The sequence below is a fragment of the Ochotona princeps genome, chromosome 33 (assembly GCF_030435755.1).
Source record: "Ochotona princeps isolate mOchPri1 chromosome 33, mOchPri1.hap1, whole genome shotgun sequence".
In the NCBI taxonomy this organism is placed as follows: domain Eukaryota; kingdom Metazoa; phylum Chordata; class Mammalia; order Lagomorpha; family Ochotonidae; genus Ochotona; species Ochotona princeps.
In genome coordinates, this window is record NC_080864.1 from 1,116,339 (window position 1) to 1,136,580 (window position 20,242).

The window sequence follows — 20,242 nt, forward strand, 5'->3', positions numbered from 1 at the left end:
TCTTCTGACTCCCCTCATGAAAACTACAATTCCCGAAAAGCCTTGCGGACGCGTCCCGCCCTCTTCCCATGCGTACGCCTCTTAAGGCTCTCCCATTGGGTCGTTTGCACGTCGTTCAGAATATGGAAACTACATTTCCCAGCATGCCGTGTTCCGGCCGACGTGTCTCCCGGAAGAAGGGAGGGTGAGAGGAGCAGGAACATGGCGCCCCCCGGCCCGTCCCCCGGCGGCTCCGGAGAGGTGGACGAGCTGTTTGACGTGAAGAACGCCTTCTACATCGGCAGCTACCAGCAGTGCATCAACGAGGCGCAGCGGGTGAAGGTGCGGCCTCGCCCTGGGGGGGGGGGCTGTCCTCTCGGCTGTTCCCTGGACTTGTCGGGGTTCGGAGCATTCCGGGGACGAGTTTCTGCCGCTTCCCACGTGCCTGGGCTGGCAGGGTCGTGGGGTCCCCCCTTCCCAGCACCCCGAGCCCCCCGTGTCTTCATGCAACGCCTGGGTGGGTTGGGGGGCCCCATGGACAGACCCCACGCTGTCCTGCAGGCCCTTAGCCACGGGGAGGGACGCACGGCGGCCAGGCAGGGCGGGCCTGTGGGGCAGCGCCGTGGACACCTCATAGGAACGCCAGTTCGAGTCCCGGCTGCGCCACATGTTGCACCTGCCCAAGACGAAGGGCTGGGACCCCTGGGTCTGCAGACTGACCGACGGCAGAGCTCTTGTGCCGTTCTGCTTTTCAAATTAAAAGAGAAAAGAAAAGTTGATGTATTTATCCTGATGGTCTCTGACTCCTGCCCCTCCTCTCCTAGCCTCTTGGGATGTCCTTGCCCCGTGTGGGTTTGTAACCCGGGTTCTGATCCTGCCGTGCCCCTGTGGAGGGGTTGGAAGTTCGTGGAGCTGCCACCAGTGGCTGCTGGTGGCCATCGGGAAGGGGTGCGACCCAGAGCAGTGTCCGGCTGCTCAGTGCTGGGGCACCCACCCCCAGGGGGCAAGTGACCGGTGTCACAGGCTCTGGGGTCACTGCCCAACCTCCACAGGATGACAACAGGCCACCTGGCAGGGTGTGACCCCAAGGTCGTGGCCTCTGCCAGGCCCTCCCGCCTTGCCAGCCATGCCCACCTGTCCCAGGCCCTGCGGGAGCGTGCTCCTGACCGCCGGGGCCCCGCGTGGGCGGCTGCATCACGGCCTGACCTTACTCCCGCAGCTGTCGAGCCCCGAGCGAGAGGTGGAGAGAGATGTCTTCCTGTATAGGGCGTACCTGGCCCAGGTGAGCGTTGGCCCCTGGGAACTGGGGCTGGGAAGACGGCCACGGGCGGTGGGGGCTGTTAGACCAAACGGGAGGCCTGCAGGGTCCAGTGACTGCCAGCAGACGTGGCCGGCACCGTTACCATGCCCGCGTCGCACAGCCACTGTTTTTTTCTTAAATTGTTATCTGAGAGAGAACGTTATCCGCTGGGTCAATCCTCCGATGCCCACGTGTGTCTGTGGCGAGGAAAATCATGGAAACAGATGGGGATGGCTGTGTGCCTGTCACAGTACCAGGACAGACGCCAGGAGGCAGCGGGGGCGGCAGCGACTCAAGCCCGCAGTCGGGTGTCTGCCCGCCTCGGCAGGCCGTGGTCGGGGAGCCTGCACTGCGTGGCCGGCTCCCAGCTGCAGCCCCAGCCGGGGACTGTTGCCCGCCTTACTGGGAGTGAACCCGCTGCGTGGCTCCCGAGATATATGACAAAGTTTTCAAATTATGTTAGGACCTGGCACAAGTGGCTCAGTTGGCTAATCCTTCCCTCTCAATCACTGGCATCCCATAAGGGCGCCGGTTCGTGTCCCGGCTGCCCACTTCCGATCCAGGTCCCTGCTTTACCGCCTGGGAAACCAGCAAAGGACGGCCCAAAGCCGGGGGACCCTGCACCCGCGTGGGTTAAGCTTGGCTCAGCTGTAGCTGTTGTGGCCCCTTGGAGTGTGAACCAGCAGGTGGAAGATCTCTCCTCTCTGTAAATCTGCTTTTCTAATTTTTTTTTAAAAAAAGGAAAGAATTGAATGAGAGATGGGCCCCGGAAGTGGCCCGCAGCGGGGCTTGGGGGGTGCAGTTTGCATTGTAGAAGCACAACCCTGGACCCTGTCCCCCCAGCACTGGTGCTGGACAAGCTGGGCAGGGTCAGTGACCCGCCAGGGTCAGCAGCTAGAGCCACACACACAGTGAGGGGGCATCCGTGCAGGCGCACGCGGCTGCCTTCCCAGGCCAGGTGACCCCAGCCCCTTTGGGGTGGTGTTCTGGGGAGGGGGCTCCTGGAGGGGTGCTGCTGACACGCATCTGTCCTGCCCGCAGCGCAAGTTTGGCGTGGTCCTGGATGAGATCAAGGCTTCATCGGCCCCCGAGCTGCAGGCCGTGCGCGTGCTGGCCGAATACCTTGCCAGTGAAAGCCGGCGGTAAGGCTGGGGGGCAGGAGGCGGAGCGGGAGGGGCCTCCCTGGCAGCCGGGGACCCCGCTTGGAGGGCTCTGAGGAGGGTCAGCAGGCGGCCGTGGACGTGCAGGTGTCCTGGGGCCTCTAGGCACCTGTGAAACCTGCCTCTTTGGGCGTTGATAGAGCTCCATTCTCCAGGAGGGGGCTGGCTGGGGTCGGGGCAGGCCTGGGGGGGGGGGGCCCGTGGGGGTCCCCGTGGGTGGCCTTGGTGCCATGTGGCCTGCTCGGACCTCACCTCCGAGTCCCCGGTGCCAGGCCGTCCGTGGCACCTGCTGTGGATCCTCTAGGGCTGGGCTGCCCCTGAGCCCCCTGGGATCAGAGGTTGAGATGAGGCCCTGGCAGCGGTGAAGGGCAGGCCTCATCCTGCTGGGCTCCGCCCTCTGTGGGAGGGCCAGCGGGGCTCTTCCTGCCCCCCTCGCCCCTGCGTGGCCCGTGGTCGCTGGGGCCTCCCCGACTGGTGCCCAGGGAGGTGTAGCCCCATCCCCCCGCAGGCACCTCAGAATGCGGCCCTGTGAGGGGAGGGTCCCGACTGTGGGTGCCCTGGGCTCAGGACAGGCCCTGAGGTCACTGGCAGGCGTCACCTCTTCACCTGGAGGCAGCATGGCTGGCACGCGGGCCTGGAAGCTGGGGGTCCCCGTAGAGCAGGTGTACAGAGGCAGGGCCTGCTGCCCCTCGCTGTGCCGACACGCAGGGGCCAGAGCAGGGTGCGGCCTGAGGTGATTGATGGGCTACCCCTCCCCTACCACCCCTGGCCGGGGACAGCCCCTAGCCCCCAGTGTCCTGTGTGTCGCACCTGCCTGGTGACAGGATGATGGATTTGATCTGTGGTCACTCCAGGTCTGGCCTCGACCTGCTCTCCTGTGGTTGTTGCTCAACCCTGGGTAACCTGGGGCACCTGCGGCCCCTGGTGGTCCGTGGGAGTGCCCAGCTGGTCCTTGGCCAGAGGCCAGCACCCAGATGTCACCATCTGCCCGTGGGGCACGTTGCCCTGGCAGCAGGGGGCGCCTGGGCCTCCCATTCGCCTTGCATGGCTGCCCCCTCCCGCCGTGCCCGCCCAGGCCACGGTCCCACTCGCAGACGCGGCCCTGGAGGTCATGGCTGCTGTGTCCCCCGAAGGGTGGCCGGGCCTGCGTGTTGGGAGGGCTGGGAAGACAGTGTGAGGTTCCGCCCACCGCCGCTGTGTGCCTGCCCGGGTTCCTCCGTGCGGAAAGGCTGCCCGGTGCCCTCCAGGCCCCTGCCGCGGGCCCTGAGCAGCCGTGTCTCGCAGCGATGCCATCGTGGCTGAGCTGGACCGAGAGATGGCCAAGAGCGTGGACGTGGCCAACACCACCTTCCTCCTCATGGCCGCCTCGGTCTACCTGCACGACCAGAACCCGGACGCGGCCCTGCGCGCCCTGCACCAGGGCGACAGCCTCGAGTGGTGAGTGGCTGCCGGCCTTCCTGGCCCAGGTGGCGGGGGGCCTGTGCTGAGTGCCACGGCGCCCCGTGCTGCCAGGGACACACGTGTGAGATGGGCGGCTGACTGTCTCAGATCCCAGAGGGAGTTTGGGGGGCCACATTATGGCAGCAGGAATGGTCTGGACCTGGACCGGTCCCCAGGCTGTACACAGCCACGGTTGTCATGGGAACGGGTGAATGAGGCAGCTCCAAGGGGGCCCATGGCCGCTGTTGACAGGGGCTGCTTTCCAGCCTGGAGGCGCTGCCATCCACAGGGCCCAGCCGGCGCGCCAAGGACACGGCGCCCTCTGTCCCCAGGGAGTGGGGCCGAGCAAAAAGCACCTTTGTCTCCACAACACTGCCATCCTCGCCGTCCCCAGCCCCTGGCCCTGCTGTCCCCATAGTCCCCAACCCCTGGCCCTGCTGTCCCCAGCCCCCAGCCCCTGGCCCTGCTGTCCCCAGCCCCTGGCCCTGCTGTCCCCAGCCCCCCGCCCTTGGCCCTGCTGTCCCACCAGCCCTACTGTCCCTGCCATCTCCGTGGTCCCCAGCCCTGGCCCTGCCACCCTGGCCCCCCACTCAAGGCTGACCCTCCCCCAGCACACTGTGAGGTGCGGCCATGGTTACCCCAGAGCTATCCGTCTGCTGCCTGCCGGCCAGCCCGTCCAGCATGGTTGCTGTAGGTCCCTTCCTGCCCCAGCCTTGCAGGCGGCAGCTTGTGCCCGGTTTGACAAGTCAGCTGTTCCCACCTCGCGCTGGCTCCCTGCTCACGGCAGAAACACCCCGGAGCTTGCAGCCCCATCAGAAAGCAGTGGGCCTGGTGCCTGAGGCTACACTGGGGTCCCGGGGCCCTGGCATTGGCCGGTACAGACTCGAGACCAGCTCGTGTCCCCCTTGGCAGCACTTGTGCCTGGAACTTTCCACCCCTGGCCACGTCATTGGGTCCAGCTTAGGGGTCGCTGTGCCAATGTGTCCCCACTGAGGGTGCACTTAGATGGGGGGTGCAGGGAGTGGGCCCCAGGCCGAGCCAGCACAGCAGTGAACTGTGGGTGGGAACCTTCTGGAAGGGGCTACCCACACGCGGTGACTCCCTGGCTGAGGTGGGGCCCCACGTGCAGCCGGCTGCCCACCCACGTTCCCTCCACTCCTGTCCACAGCATGGCCATGACGGTGCAGATCTTGCTGAAGCTAGACCGCCTGGACCTTGCCCGGTGAGCCCCAGCCGGCCCCGCCCTGTGGGGGCTCCCCTTACCCCGTGGGCCCCACAACCTGCCTGGAGCCTCTTGTCACGGGAAACCCCGTGTCCTCCAGCCTCCGTGCCTCGGCTTCCCTCTGTGGGCCTGGTCCTGCAGGGTGGGCCGGCCAACCAGGACCGCGTGCGCTGGCTGACCCGTGCCAGACACCCTGCAGGCAGCAGGCAGGGACGCTCCCGCCCTCCCAGGGCAGGGCATAGCCAGAAGCCAGCTCTGCGACCCAGCCCAACCCTGGGCTTCTGGGGGGCGGGCCCTGGAGCAGGGACCGGGTTTTGAGGGGGCACGGAACGACTCAGCGCCCCCCCGTCATCCCCCCAAGGAAGGAGCTGAAGAAAATGCAGGACCAGGATGAAGATGCCACGCTCACGCAGCTGGCCACCGCCTGGGTCAACTTGGCTGTGGTGAGCCTGGAGGCCTGGGGGGTGAGGGGCGCCTGCCCCGCCGGCAGGGTTCTCCAGCCAGCTGCCACCCGTTCCCGGCCGCTGGCTGCTCCTGTGGGAATCCCGCCTTTGCCTGGCATGGTTCCTGTTCCCGGCTGCTGGCAGCTGAGTGGCCCTGCCCAAGCCGGCGTGGGAGGGCCAGGGCTCCTGGGGCTCTGTCCTTCGGGAGCCTGAAGCCAGGTGTGGCTCTTCGCCTGCCTTCCGCCCAGCCTGGGCACTGGTGCCCGGGCACAGCCTTCTGGGATTTGGCCACTTTCCCAAGCGTGTCCAATCACACACCTCGCCACCCCCCTGCTCTCTCCCTCCCGTGGCGTGCAACCCACCAGGATGCAGTGCGTGGGCCAGCCGTCTTGGTCTCGGGCCCCTGCATCCTTGGCCAGTGGACAGGGCACGGCTGCTGCTGGAGGAGCACCTGCTGGCCCTGCCAGACGCGGTGCCCAGCCAACCCTGACAGCTCAGCACGAACTCTGGGCAGGCGGCGGGGCCAGGCCCCCGGGACCCCAGCAGTGACACTGACGCCTCCTTGTAGGGCGGGGAGAAGCTGCAGGACGCATACTACATATTCCAGGAGCTGGCCGACAAGTGCTCCGCCACCCTGCTGCTGCTCAACGGCCAGGCGGCCTGCCACATGGCCCAGGGGCGCTGGGAGGCCGCCGAGGGCGTGCTGCAGGAGGCGCTCGACAAGGTAGGGGCGGCGGGCGGGGGGTCGCCGCGTAGCCTGGGCCACATGGCACTGCATGCCGGCCGGGCCTGCCTGGCCGGGGTCCTGGTCCAGGACGGAGGGCCCCCACGGCCCCGGGTCACCTAAAGCCCTCATTGTCGCCTCCTGACCGACCCACCTCTGAACTCTCCCGTGGCGAGTTTGTGTGACTGCTTCTGTGTGTGAGTGGAAGAGACAGGCCCACGGAGAGGGGGTGCTCGCAGACCCTGCCCACCCCCAGCCAGGAGCCAGGGACGCCAGGCCTCACTGGCTAGCGCCTTTCTGATGTGGGCCACCTCCCGGGGAAACCCTTTTGGTTTTTTGGAAGATTTATTTCTTGAAGCGGAGCTGTGGTGTAACACGTGGCACCACCACCTGCAGAGCTAACAGCCCATGTGGGTGTGTTTTTGGTTTTGTGTTGGTCTGAGATGCAGCATTAGAGAGAGAGAAATCTTCCACCTGCTGGCTTCCTCCCTCCCCCCAGCCAGGCCAGGCCAGGAGCCGGGGGTCTGTCTGCCTGGGTCCCCCTCACAGGGGCAGGGACCCACATCCTCGAGCTGTCTTCCACTGCCTTAGCAGGTACACTGTTAGGGAGCTGGGCTGGAACCCAGAGAGGATTCGAAGCAGCACCCCAAGGGGCAGCTGTGCACTGTAACAGCAAGGGGGCGTGGCAAGAACCCCCCCTTCCGCTTTCCCGCGGGGAGTGGGCCTTATCAGGGAAGCTGGCTCTGAAGGCAAGGGAGCAGCTGGGACTCCGCCCCAGCTCTCTCCATCAGGGGGTGTGGGCGTCTCTCCCAGCGGCGTCACCGCACCTGCGTGTCCCTCCTCCCCACCCTGCCACCCCCGCCCTTGCTGGGAGGGACCGGAGCCTGGAGCTGGGGTGCCCGTGGCTCCCGGCCAGCCAGGGGCCTGGCTCCCCGCACCCCCACCCGGAGACGCTTCTGCTTTCCTCCTGTGGGGGAAGGGGAGTGGCCAGTGAGGCCTTGGGGCGCCTCGCAGCCTTGCCCCCTCCTCCCCGCCGGCCCAGGCTCCCTGGTGTGGTTGGGGGGTGGCCCGGAGGTGCTGGCCCGGTGACCCCATCCCGCGTCTGGCCCGTGTTTGCAGGACAGCGGCCACCCGGAGACGCTGATTAACCTGATTGTCCTGTCGCAGCACCTGGGCAAGCCGCCAGAGGTAGGCTGTCTGCCCCGTCAGCCGCACACGCGTGTGTGTGCCCCTGCGTGGCCGTCTCCACTCAGGGTCCCAGAGGACTGGGCTCACCAGCTCCCTGCCAGAGGGCATCAGCAGGCAGGCGTCGCCTAGCCCCACCAACCAAAGCCACGTGGGGCCCCTAATCTGTGCCACCTTAGGGAAGGGATGGGCACATGTGGGACACACAGTATTGCAGGGAGCAGCCCAACTGGGGATAGAGTAGGAGCAGGGCCTGCTTTGGGGAGGTGGTCACCCAGCCCCTGGCACCTCAGGGTATCACCCTGGCCAGCCACAGGGACAGCTGCGGTCCCCAGTCCTGCCAGCCGAGCGTGGAAGCAAGATGGAGCTCATTCCAAGGGTGGGCTGTGAGGAATGTCCGCGCCCCAAGGCTGCTGTTCACCCCGCCTCCCCCCGCAGGTGACAAACCGCTACCTGTCACAACTGAAGGATGCGCACAGGACCCACCCCTTCATCAAGGAGTACCAGGCCAAGGTGAGCCCCCGTGGGTGGCCGGGGCAAGGCCGGGCTCGGGGCTGTGCTGACCCTGTCTCTTTCTCCGTCTCCTTCCACCGGCCTCGGCGCTGAAGGAACATGACTTTGACCGACTGGTGCTGCAGTACGCGCCCAGCGCCTGAGGCCTGGAGCCCCAGCGGCCTTCACCCCACTCCCCCTGTCTCCCCATCCACAATAAACGACTCACTGCTGAGTCCTCGCCTCTGTTGGACCTGAAGCTGCCCCACTCGCTCACTCGCTCCCTCACACACGCAGTGCCTAAGTGCAGGGGCTCCTGCCGGGGGCCGTGGCACCCAGTGGTCAACACACCTCGTGTAGGATGCGCGCATCCAGACCCATGGCGCTCAGGTGGTGAGGGCACATGGGGTGAGGAGCGTGAGGCCTGGGCCCCCCCCAAAGCAAGGAGCAGCTGCAGGAGAATCTGTGTGGGCCAACTTCCCCGGGCCTGGGGCGCTGGGCTTTCCAGGCAGTGGGCACAGTGGGCACAGCTGGTAGGTGCCGAGATCCCGCAGGGCTCTAGGCTTGCTGACGACGAGCTGGCCAGGGCCGCCTGCCTCTCACTTGGGGCTCAGGCCCACTCTGCGGGCCTGGCCTGGGAGGGGACGCCCTGGGCAGGGATGTTGGGGTTGGGGACTCCCAAGAGAGAACTGAGCTGAACGCTAGCGGCTGGGGGCTGTGGAGTGTGGAGGGAGACCCCGGTGGACCTCACCTAGGGTCCGGAAGCCCGCTGCGGGAGCTGGTTTCCATGCGCTGCTCACCCCTGTCACATCAGAGAGCCGAAAGGAAACTCAGGGGCCTCCTGCACACCCAGGGGTGCTGTGGTGCTCAGCACTGAGGGGTGGCGGTGGGTGCCCCCACGCCCACACCCAGCATCATTCACCTCGGGCCGACTGTTGGCCGAGCCTCGAGTCCCCACCCCCCCGGGACCTGTCACCTCGCTGTCCGAGCCGCTGAGCAGCCAGTGCACATGCCAGGATATGGATCTGGTGGACCGTGGAAGAGGGGTCAGGGCTGCTGAGAGGGAGGGCTGGGGAATAGGGTGGTAGGGCAGGGGGCTCTGCAGGGGGAGTGGGCAGGGCTGGGGCTGGCGTGTGAAGGCCCTGTGGCTTGATGGGTGGGTCGGAGGGTGGGCCGAGGCAGCTGGAGGCCGTGTGAAATGGAGCCGGGCCAGGCCGGGCTGCATGGGAGGCCCCAGTGCCCCCCCCCGGGCCTCACCTGTGCACCTGCGCCCATGCGCCCTCCTCCGCATCCTGCCGCAGGTGCGTGTCAGCACAGGTCGAATCAGGCGCACCTGGTGAGAGACAGGACGCCAGTGAGGGTGTGACAGGCTCCCTGAGGCCCTGCCTGTGTGCCCAAGGGTGCCACGGAGGGCACAAGATCCCCTCACTTCACAATGGAATGAGGGTTCAACATGACCTGAAGGTCAGGCGCAGGCGAGGAGCCCCATGGCCTTGGCCTGGGGCCAGCAGGTCCAGGTGAGGCAATGACTCATGAGGTGGTGAGGTGACCTGTGAGGGCTGTTGTCTGGCCCAGTGCGTGAGTGGCAGCAGAGGTGGGTCTTGCAAAAGATTTATTTATTGAAAGAGATCATGGGCCCAGCACGGTAGCCCAGCGGCTGAAGTCCTTGCCTTGCACACGCCGGGATCCCATATGGGTGCCGGTTCTAATCCCAGCAGCCCCACTTCCCCTCCAGCTCCCTGCCTGTGCCCTGGGAAAGCAGTGGAGGACGGCCCAAAGCCTTGGGACCCTGCACCCGCGTGGGAGACCCGGGAGAGGCTCCTGGCTCCTGGCTTCAGATCAGCTCAGCTCCAGCTGTTGCGCTCCCTTGGGGAGTGAATCATTGGACAGAAGATTTTCCTCTGTCTCTCCTCTCTGTATGTCTGACGTTCCGATTGAAAAACAAATGTTTTTTTTTGTTTGTTTGTTTTTAAGACATAATGTGCCCATTGGCCCGCTCCAGGTGTGGTCACAGCAGCCAGGGCTGGACGCAGGCCCGAGCCAGGGGCCGCCATCTCCTTAGGGTCCACTCCGTGGGTTCCCCTGTCACCCCTTCACTGCTGGCGTTACCCCGCTGCTGGGATGGCCTGCTGGGTTCCCAGGGTCAAGGCCGTAGGTGAGGGTCAGGTAGATCCCATCCCTTTCCTGCGAGAGCCCCCTAAAATCCAGCAGGAGCCTCATAGCCAGCGGGGGTCCGCAGCAGCCAGCCGGCTGCAGGGCGTGGGCTGCATGGCACGGCTCCGTGGGCCGGCAGGACGAAACCAGGGCCCGGAGGCAAGGCTGCAGGGCCCAAAGGGGGTCGGTCCGGCTACAGCAACAGCAGGTGCCTGGCCAGCTCCATTCACTGTGCGCTGGGAAAGCTAGCGGGGCGCGGGCGGGCGCGTGGTGGCCGCGCCCCCGCCGGGGCGGAGCTCGCGCCGGCCCCGCCGCTCCGGTCCGCGCGCCCACGGCCCAGCTGCGGCGCGTGACGCGGGGCGCGCGGCTCCGGCGGCCACCTCGGGCGGGTGCAGGCGGCGAGGCCGGAGGGCGGCATGGCGGCGGCGGCGGCGGCGGGGCCCTTGGGGCCCGAGCCCATGCCCAGCTACGCGCAGCTGGTGCAGCGCGGCTGGGGCACCATGCTGGCGGCCGCGCGGGGCTGCGCCGACTGCGGCTGGGGGCTGGCGCGCCGCGGCCTGGCCGAGAACGCGCACCTGGCGCCGCCCGAGCTGCTGCTGCTGGCGCTGGGTGCGCTCGGCTGGACAGCGCTGCGCTCCGCGGCCACCACGCGCTTCTTCCAGGTCAGTGGAGCCGCCGGTCTGGACGTGGGAACCCCAAATTTGAGCAGTGGGGGAGGTCCCTAGGCTGTGCTTTGCGCCTTTCTCACAGTGCTGGTTGGGGACGAGGAGGGGACAGTGTCACTGCGGCGTGGGCACTTGGAGCTCCGGGATGGGCCCTCCGGAGCCACCGCGCGCTCACGTCAGTGCACGCAGGGTGCGGGTGGATGCGGGGGTGTGGCCAGGCCAAGGTGAGCCCGGAGACAGTGAAGAGGTTGCCCTGTGGTTGCAGGGAACGTTCCAGGCACGGGGTGCGGAGGACCGCGGCAGGACCCCTTTACTGAGACAAAGGGCAGGGCGGGAGCTAACAGGCTCAGGATGCGTTGCCAAGGGCTCGGTGCGAGGGGGCTCCCGGGCCATGCTGCGTGCCTATCTGACGTCAGCACCACCCTCCCGGGCGCTGGGCCACAGCAGTTGGTCGCTCCCTTGGAGGGGACAGCCTTTGGGGGGCTCCTGGAGCAGCATGCCCTCAGCCGGGGAAAGCCACCGCCCCATTGGGATGGGTGGCCGTGCTGTCGCCTGACCGCTCCTCCTCTATCCCCCGCCAGCCGTGTCTGGGGAGGGGGTCGCTGCTGCTGCGGGAGCTAGTGGGCAGACGGTGGTGCCTGGCTGGACTGTGACCCGGTCAGCCGCCCCAGTGTGGCTGGAGGTGGTGGAGGGTGAGGGGACAGAGCCGAGACCAACAAAGGGGCCTTTCTCTGCAGCCTGGCAAGAGGCGGACCCTTGTTGGTGCCAAACGGGGTGGTGTGTTCTGGCGGCCCGCTGAGCCCATGTCCCCCACTCACCAGAGCCGGGGACCCCTGCTCACCTCTCCCCACCCCTACCCGGCTCTCTCCGGAGGGGAGGCGGAGTGACCGGGTCAGCCCTGGTCCTTCCCCATCAAGCTGGGGCAGGGAGGGCAAGGGGAGGCCTGGGGTGGGGATGGAGAGGCCGGGGCCTCTCCGGGGCTGACAGGGAAGAGGGCAGCAGTGGGTTCCCTGCCCGAGCTGCCGGGGGGAACCTGCTGGGAGGCACAGCAAAATTTCCCTTCCCAAAATGACCCCCCAGCTTTCCCCGGGCTCTCCCGGGCTCTCCCCGGCCTGGGTGAGGCCATTCCCAAGAAATGGGCGGAGGGGCCGTCTGGGTTCCCAGTGAGCATCTTCCTGGCAGCAGCCTGGTTGCCAGGGGTTACAGGAGCTGGCTCTGCCTGTCTCCATGACAACCCCCCGGGGTGCTCTGGGCACCCGGCCCCCTCATCCTTGGTGTAGAGCAAAGGGGCGGGGCCGCAGCCTGGCCATGCAGCTCTGGAGCCCCGCCCCTTGCCACACCCACCCGTTCCCACCTGACACACCTGGACAGGTGCGCCTCACCCTGGCGTGCCACAACCTCGCCAATATTCCTTGCCTGGGACTCCGCCGCCTTCCCGCTCCCATCCCGCGCTCGCCCCCACATCCTAGCACCTTCCTCGTGCTTACTCCTGTCCCCGCCAGCACCCCTCTTCCATGACATCCGCAACTTGCCCCTCTCAGAATCCCCCACCTTTCTTTCCTGCCCCCCAAGCTCCATGTTGCTTTCATGGACTACTGGGGGCCCCTCCCACCTTCTCCTTCAGCCTCTGCCATCCCTGACCATGGCACCACCTCACCACCACCTCCACCACGGGGAGCCCTGCTGGCTGACCCCACGGAGGTCCCTGGCTGTCAGCCCCCTCCTGGTAGGGGGCTTCCGTCTCTCTTGCCCGTCACGGTCCGTCCTCCCGCCCTGCCCCGGGGTGGGGGTGGGGGGCCGCCTCCGAGGCCTGACAGCTGGTGTCTAACTTTAGCCCTTGGCACCTGCTGCTAAGATTCTGGGCTCTGGTGACGCTCCAGCCGGCCCTGGAGGCTGGGCACTCCTGGAGGACACCTGGCCTGTGGACTGCCCCCGCAAGGTGGGCGTCTTCCGGACCCTGGAAGGGACAACCCTTAGTCCTCACCTGCCTTTTCCAATGCATTGGGCCGTCCTCAACTGCTTTCCCAGGCCACAAGCAGGGAGCTGGATGGGAAGTGGAGCTGCCGGGATTAGAACCGGCGCCCATACGGGATCCCGGGGCTTTCAAGGCAAGGACTTTTAGCCACGCCGCCGGGCCCTCACCTGCCTTTTCCAACCGGCTGCCTCCCCGCCCCCGCCACCCCGACCTGCAGCCCTTGGCCAAGCGGTGCCGCCTCCAGCCTAGAGATGCCGCCAAGATGCCTGAGAGTGCCTGGAAGTTTCTCTTCTACCTGGCGTCCTGGAGTTACAACACCTACCTGCTCTTTGGCACGGAGTACCGCTTCTTCCACGACCCGCCCTCTGTCTTCCACGGTAGGGCGCCCCTTGGGGTGAGGGCGGAGAGCCACACATCCCAGCAGTGGGTTCTAGTCCCGGCTGCTCCACTTCCAATCCTGCGCCTGGGAAAGCCCATGTATTCAGGTCCCTGCCACCCACAGGGGCAACCCCAGCTGGAGCTCCTGGCTCTGGCCAGCTGTTGTCGCCATGTAGGGAATGAAGCCGTGAAGGGAAGGTCTCCCTCCGTCTCCGGAGACACAAGCGTGGACTGGCAGACTAACACCTTCTTTACGCTCTGATCTCTTTGGTAGATGTGAAACAGACGAGAGAGCCCCCACCTGCTGGTCCACTTCCAAGTGGCAGTAACAGCCAGGAGCCAGGAGCCTCCTCCAGGTCTCCCACGCGGGTGCAGGGTCCCAAGGCTTTGGGCCGTCCTCCACTGCTTTCCCAGGCCACAGGCAGGGAGCTGGGTGGGAAGTGGGGCAGCTGGGACTTGAGCCAATGCCTGTGTGGGATGCCAGTGCCACAGGCAGCAACTTCACCCACGAGGCTGTGGCGCCAGCTCCTCCTCCAATTCTGCCGTGGGAGCAGCCGTGGCCCAGGAGGTGGCATTTGAGGAGATCCACGCTGGCGGGTGGTGTGGCTCTGGCAGCAGCTGGTGAATGCCTCGCCCTGGGTCTAAGGAAGGCGAGAGTAGGGGACCAGAACTCGGGGGACCCTGAGCCTGTCACCCTTCAGGGATGCCAGTGGGCGGTCCCCAGGGGTTTCAGCACAGAAGCTGCCATGCAGCAGGAGCTGGGCATGAGGTTGGGAGAGCTCAGGCAGACCGGGATGGGGTGGGACCCCGGGGTGCTGGGACAGGTATGTGTGGCGAGGGAGGGGAGCTGGGGGCTGGGAACCTGCTCGCTAGGTGGGCAGCCTTCCCTCGGGGCCGGGAGCAGCGCCAGACAGAGGGTCTCACTGGGTGGGTTCAGGGCTAGGTGGGGACGGGATGCGGTGGGTGGGCAGTTTTGTAGTTTGGAATTGTGAATATCATGTAGCCATGTTCCTCCTGGAGTGGTGAGGGTGTTGACTCAACAGGTACACAGGTTAGTTTTCTTTTCTTTATGTAAAGATGTATTTATTTTTATTGCAAAGTCAGATATATAGAGAGGAGGAGAGACAGAGAGGAAGATCTTCCATTCATTGATTCACTCCCCAAGTGGCCGCAACGGCCGGAGCTGCGCCGATCAGAAGCCAGGAGCCTGGAACTTCCTCCAGGTCTCCCATGCGGGTGCAGGGTCCCAAGGCTTTGGGCCGTCCTCCACTGCTTTTTCGGGGAGCTGGATGGGAAGGGGAGCTGCCCAGCTGGGACTCGAACCAGCGCCCACATGGGATGTGGTCTCTGCAGGTGGAGACTGAGCCTGCTAATTCACAGTTTTGGCTCCACCCCCATTTTTTTAAAATAAAAATAACAGTTGCTTATAACTGCCAGGTGGAGAATGGGGAGTGGACAGAGCAGAGGCGTGCGGACACGCTGGCACTCGGAGGTGGCGGTGGGGGCGACACCTAGGCTCCTGGACACGGTCTGATCCCACCTGCCCTCCTCCAGGCTGGACACCAGGCATGGCTGTACCCCGGGACATTGCGGTCATTTACCTGCTTCAGAGTAGCTTCTATGGCCACTCCGTCTACGCCACGCTCTACATGGACGCCTGGCGCAAGGACTCGCTGGTCATGCTCCTGCACCACGTGGTCACCCTCCTCCTCCTCGTCTCCTCCTACGCCTTCCGGTGAGCACCGGCACATGGCCAGGGCCGGGCAGAGGCCATGGGGGGAGGGACAGTCCCGGTCAACCACAGGCTCTTCCATCTGCCTGGCAGGTGACCCCAGGCGTGGGGAGGGAGGCCCCGGCCTGCCCCCTGGCCCAGGCCTGGCAGGTGGACGCCCTGGGGGTGGCTGGGGTCTGGACAGGTGCGGTTGTCCCTGCAGGGAGGGGGCAGTGGCCTGGGTCCCAGTGTGAGGGTCCCCGTGTGAGGTCCCTGTCCCCCGTGTGAGGGTCCCAGTGTGAGGGTCCCCATGTGAGGGTCCCGGTGTGAGGGTCCCGGTGTGAGGGTCCCCATGTGAGGGTCCCCGTGTGAGGGTCCCCCGTGTGAGGGTCCCCCGTGTGAGGGTACCCTGTGTGAGGGTCCCGGTGTGAGGGTCCCAGTGTGAGGGTCCCCGTGTGAGGGTCCCGGTGTGAGGGTCCCGGTGTGAGGGTCCCAGTGTGAGGGTCCCCGTGTGAGGGTACCCTGTGTGAGGGTCTCCGTGTGAGAGTCCCGGTGTGAGGGTCCCAGTGTGAGGGTCCCCCGTGTGAGGGTACCCTGTGTGAGGGTCCCGGTGTGAGGGTCCCGGTGTGAGGGTCCCAGTGTGAGGGTCCCCGTGTGAGGGTACCCTGTGTGAGGGTCCCGGTGTGAGGGTCCCAGTGTGAGGGTCCCGGTGTGAGGGTACCCTGTGTGAGGGTCCCGGTGTGAGGGTCCCAGTGTGAGGGTCTCCGTGTGAGGGTACCCGTGTGAGGGTCCCCGTGTGAGGTCCCTGTCCCCCGTGTGAGGGTACCCTGTGTGAGGGTCCCGGTGTGAGGGTCCCCGTGTGAGGGTCCCGGTGTGAGGGTCCCAGTGTGAGGGTCCCCGTGTGAGATCCCTGTCCCCCCAGGTACCACAACGTGGGCATCCTGGTGCTCTTCCTGCATGACATCAGCGACGTGCAGTTCGAGTTCACCAAGCTCAACATCTACTTCAAGTCGCGGGGCGGATGTTACCACCGTCTGCACACGGTGCTGGCGCTCGTGGGCTGCGTGAGCTTCAGCGTGGGCTGGTGAGGGCGGGGCCTGTGGGGGTGGGCCCGGGGAAGGGCGGGGTCTGGTGTGTGTGTGACCGCTGGGTCCATCCTGTGTGTGTGTGTGTGTGTGTGTGTGTGACCACTGGGTCCATCCTGTGTGTGTGTATGTGTGTGTGTGTGTGTGACCTCTGGGTCCATCCTGTGTGTGTGTGTGTGCGCGTGTGTGTGTGTGTGTGTGTGTGTGACCGCTGGGTCCATCCTGTGTGTGTGTGTGTGTGTGTGTGTGACCACTGGGTCCATCCTGTGTGTGTGTGTGTGTGTGTGTGTGTGTGTGTGACCTCTGGGTCCATCCTGTGTGTGTGTGTGTGTGTGTGCGCGTGTGTGTGTGTGTGACCACTGGGTCCATCCTGTGTGTGTGTGTGTGTGTGTGTGTGTGACCGCTGGGTCCATCCTGTGTGTGTGTGTGTGTGTGTGTGTGTGTGTGACCGCTGGGTCCATCCTGTGTGTGTGTGTGTGTGTGTGTGTGTGTGACCACTGGGTCCATCCTGTGTGCCCGTGACCGGCCCCGCCCCAGGTTCTGGTTCCGGCTCTACTGGTTCCCGCTCAAGGTGCTGTACGCCACGGCCCACTGCAGCCTGCGCGCCGTGCCCGGCATCCCCTTCTACTTCTTCTTCAACGGCCTCCTGCTGCTGCTCACCCTCATGAACCTCTACTGGTTCCTGGTGCGTGCCCGCCTCCCCGGGCAGGGCCTGCGGGCTGGGGACTCATGCCTCACGCACCCCTCTCACCCCACAGTACATCCTGGCCTTTGCCGCCAAGGTGCTGACGGGCCAGCTGCGGGAGCTGCAGGACCTGCGTGAGTACGAGCCCACGGAAGCGCGGACCCCCAAGCCCAGCAAAGCCGAGTGAGTGTGTGCCCCGGCTCAGGGGGTGCAGGGGAGGCAGGCACACTGCAGGAGGGAGGGCAAGAAGCCCTGGAATGTTCTGGAAGGTGTTGATGAGGCAGCCCCGCCCCCGCAGCTCCACCAGTCTTGATGAGATGGGGTGAGGCGAACAGCAGGTGCATAGAGTTTGAAACTCGGTGAGGCGGGTTAGGACTAAGTATGCCACGTCAGAGCCCGGGGTCGAGTCCCGGCAGCTCCACTTCCCCTGCTTGTGGCCCCTGCACCCACATGGGAGACCCAGCTGGAGCTCCTGGCTGCAGCCTGGCCCAGCTGTGGCTGGTGCAGGCATTTAGCAGGTGATCCCTGTGGGTTTGCATGGCCGGAGGTTGCAGGGATGACGTCCCATGCACACACCTGCGTCTGGCCCCTGCGGGGCGTTGACCCCCAACTTTCTGAAGTCTCCTTGCATTAAAATACATTTATATATCAGAAAGGCTGAGTTCCAGAGAAGCGGGGAGCGAGCTCCCCCAGCCTCTGGCTCCCGCCTCCCGCCTCTGCACCCGGCTCTCTGTCTGGTCTCTGGTGGCGGGGGTCCGAGCCACAGGGACCCCCACTTGCGGCCTTGCACAGAGCTGGGCTGGGAGCTGAGCAGCAGGGACTCACCCGGGCTGGCTCCCTGCGGGACGGTGCAGGCCTGAGTCCCCCGTGCCCGATGCCAGGTGGCCCGCCTCCACCACCCCTGCTGTCTTTGCAAAGCGACAGGCGCCTCCGGGTGCTTGCTGGGGTCGCCTGGCGGGCAGCAGGCAGGGGTGGCTCACCCAGGCCGGGGAGCCGCTGCACGGTCCTCGGGGGTCACAGGGGCTGGGGGAGCAGGTCACGACCCCGGCCCCGGGTACGAGGAGCTGAGCTGGGCTTCCTGGGCTGAGTCGCCCGGCGTCCCCTGCAGGAAGCCCCTCAAGAACGGCTTGGTGAAGGACAAGCGCTTCTGAGTCCCGCCCACCGCTCCGGCCACGCCCACCACCCGAACCAAGCCCCCCCGGGATAGGCCACGCCCACAGCCTCGACCACGCCCCAGGGGTCCCGCCCACCGGACTAAGCCACGCCCACGATCCTGACCACGCCCCCAAACTGGGCCACGCCCACGTGTCTAACCGGGAGACTAGGACGCAGGCCACGCCCACCACCCCTGCCACGCCCCCAGCCTCGGTGGCTCTGGCAGCGCGAGGCCCCGCCCTGGCCCGTGTGGCCCCGCCCCGCGAGGCCCCGCCCCCCGCGCGGGGTCCCGGCGCGGCCAGCGCTGCCCACTCCGGCCGCCCGTCGCCTGCGGGGAGGATGCCGCTGCCCGCTCCCAGCCGCGCCCGGGGCCTGCTCCTGCTCCTGGCGTTGCTGCTGCGCTCGCCGGCCCCCGCGGGCGCCCCCGGCCCCGGCCCCGAGTCCGACCCCGAGTCCAGCCCCGACCCCGACCCCGAGTCCGACCCCGAGTCCAGCCCCGACCCCGACCCCGAGTCCAGCCCCGACCCCAGCCCTTACCCCGACTCCGGCCCCGGCCCCGCCGCCGCCGCCCTGCTCCGCGCCCTCGGGCTCCGCCAGGCGCCCCGCGCTGCCCCCACGCGCCGGCCCGTGCCCCCGATCATGTGGCGCCTCTTCCGCCGCCGGGACCCCCGGGAGGCCGGGGCCAGCACCCCGCGGCGGCCGTGCCACGTGGAGGAGCTGGGGGTCGCCGGCAACATCGTGCGCCACATCGCGGACCCCGGTGAGTCGGGGTGCCGGGGGTCCCCGCCCTGACCCGCCCGGCCCCCCACTCCGGCCCCGCCTCACCCCTCCTGGCTTCCCCCGCCAGGTGCACCGGCGCGGACTGCGTGGCCCGCCGCGCCCGCGGGGCCGTGTCCCGAGTGGACCGTGCTCTTCGACCTGGCGGCCGTGGACCCCGCCGAGCGGCTGAGCCGCGCCCGCCTGGACCTGCGCTTCGCCGCGGCGACCCCGGCCGTGGCCCCGGCGGGCGGCTGGGAGCTGAGCGTGGCGCTCGCCGAGCCCGCCTCCCCGCAGTCCGGCTCCCTGCTGCTGCGCCAGCCGCTGTCCGGCCTGGAGCGCCCGGTGCGCGCCGAGCTGCCGCCCGCCGCCTGGGCCCGCAACGCCTCGGCGCCCCGCAGCCTGCGCCTGGGCCTGGCCCTGCGCGCCCGGGAGCCCGCGGCCTGCGCGCGCCTGGCCGAGGCGGCGCTGCTGCTGGTGAGCCTGGAGACGCGCCGCTGCCCCGCGCCGGGCCGGGCCAGGCGCCAGGCGGGGCCCGGGGGACCTGGGGCGTCCGAGGGGCCCGAGATGCCCGGGGCGCCCGGAGGGTCCTGGGGTTCGGGGGCGCCCGGGGCCGGCTGCCGCGCGCGGCGCCTCTACCTGAGCTTCCGCGAGGTGGGCTGGCACCGCTGGGTCATCGCGCCGCGCGGCTTCCTGGCCAACTTCTGCCAGGGCCGCTGCGCGCTGCCCGCGCCCGGGGGCCCGCCGGCGCTCAACCACGCGGTGCTGCGGGCGCTCATGCTCGCCGCGGCGCCCGGCGCGGGTGCGGGAGGCCCGGCCTGCTGCGTGCCCGCGCGCCTCTCGCCCATCTCCGTGCTCTTCTTCGACAACAGCGACAACGTGGTGCTGCGCCACTACGAGGACATGGTGGTGGACGAGTGCGGCTGCCGCTGAGCGCCCCCCAACACTGCGGCGCCCCGAACCCCCAACCCCGAGCGCGAGAAAGCAGCCCGTGTTTGTTGTTAACATTTTATTGGTGACAAAGAGCTTAAAACAAATGGACCAGAAACCAAGTGCCGTGGCCTCGGTGCAGACGCCCCTCCTCGACCGGTGCGGGGCGGGTGCGGGACATGCCGGACGCCCGTGCGGGCGGGAAACAGTCCGGGGGGGGTCCCCGCGAGGGGCTGGGGCCGCTCTGCGTCTGCTGCGGCCCGGGGGGCCCAGGGTCCGGCGCCCCCGCGCTCCTTCACCCTCTGGCGCGTCCTCCGTGGTCCGCGCGGTCCGTGTAAGGGCCGCCGTCCACACCCGTCCACACGGGTCTCGGAGACAAACTCGGCAAAGCGTGGCTTTTTCTCTTAGCACTCCTTGAAAGAATCTCTCGGAAAAAAAGAAAGAAGGCAAAAGAAAAAGAAAAACGAAAAAAGCAAAACGAACCAAAAACAAACGGAAAACCCCCCTGAACCCCCTATTCTGCTTAAAATGAACCCCCGGGAAGGCCCCGCTCCTCCGGGCGCCGCCTGCGATCGCGGGGGGCTCGCCGCGGGCTCCTGCTAAAACGTAGTCCCCTTCCAGCCAAGAGAAAGCATCAAGAGCTGGGGCGCCGCTCGGGGCCGGCTCCTCCGCCCTGCGGCCTCGGGGCTGCGGCCGGGCCGCGCCTGCGTCTCCCTCTCCTCTGGCGCGGGCTCGCTCCGCCGCGGCTCTCGCTGTCCTGCCGCCCGCACGGCCGCGCCTCAGTTTTAGCAGTGGAGAACAGG

General features: G+C 67.2%; 3 protein-coding genes across 3 annotated transcripts; all 3 read left to right on the plus strand.

Annotated features, from left to right (window-relative positions):
* The first annotated feature begins 166 nt into the window (after window positions 1-166).
* COPE (COPI coat complex subunit epsilon) lies at window positions 167-8,144 on the plus strand. Its single transcript, XM_004595533.2, has 10 exons — window positions 167-321; window positions 1,199-1,261; window positions 2,321-2,421; window positions 3,724-3,876; window positions 5,048-5,101; window positions 5,463-5,544; window positions 6,113-6,268; window positions 7,388-7,456; window positions 7,892-7,966; window positions 8,062-8,144. The coding sequence occupies exons 1-10, from the start codon at window positions 202-204 to the stop codon at window positions 8,107-8,109; spliced, it is 921 nt and encodes a 306-aa protein (XP_004595590.1). The 5' UTR covers window positions 167-201; the 3' UTR covers window positions 8,110-8,144.
* Window positions 8,145-10,448: 2,304 nt separating this feature from the next.
* Window positions 10,449-17,749, plus strand: CERS1 (ceramide synthase 1). The gene is made up of 7 exons (XM_036498078.2): window positions 10,449-10,761; window positions 12,957-13,116; window positions 14,672-14,852; window positions 15,751-15,912; window positions 16,451-16,598; window positions 16,672-16,781; window positions 17,707-17,749. Exons 1-7 carry the CDS (start codon window positions 10,516-10,518, stop codon window positions 17,747-17,749), a joined length of 1,050 nt encoding a protein of 349 aa, XP_036353971.2. The 5' UTR covers window positions 10,449-10,515.
* Window positions 17,750-18,092: 343 nt separating this feature from the next.
* On the plus strand, window positions 18,093-19,475 carry GDF1 (growth differentiation factor 1). The gene is made up of 2 exons (XM_058657617.1): window positions 18,093-18,513; window positions 18,601-19,475. Exons 1-2 carry the CDS (start codon window positions 18,093-18,095, stop codon window positions 19,440-19,442), a joined length of 1,263 nt encoding a protein of 420 aa, XP_058513600.1. The 3' UTR covers window positions 19,443-19,475.
* Window positions 19,476-20,242: the final 767 nt, after the last annotated feature.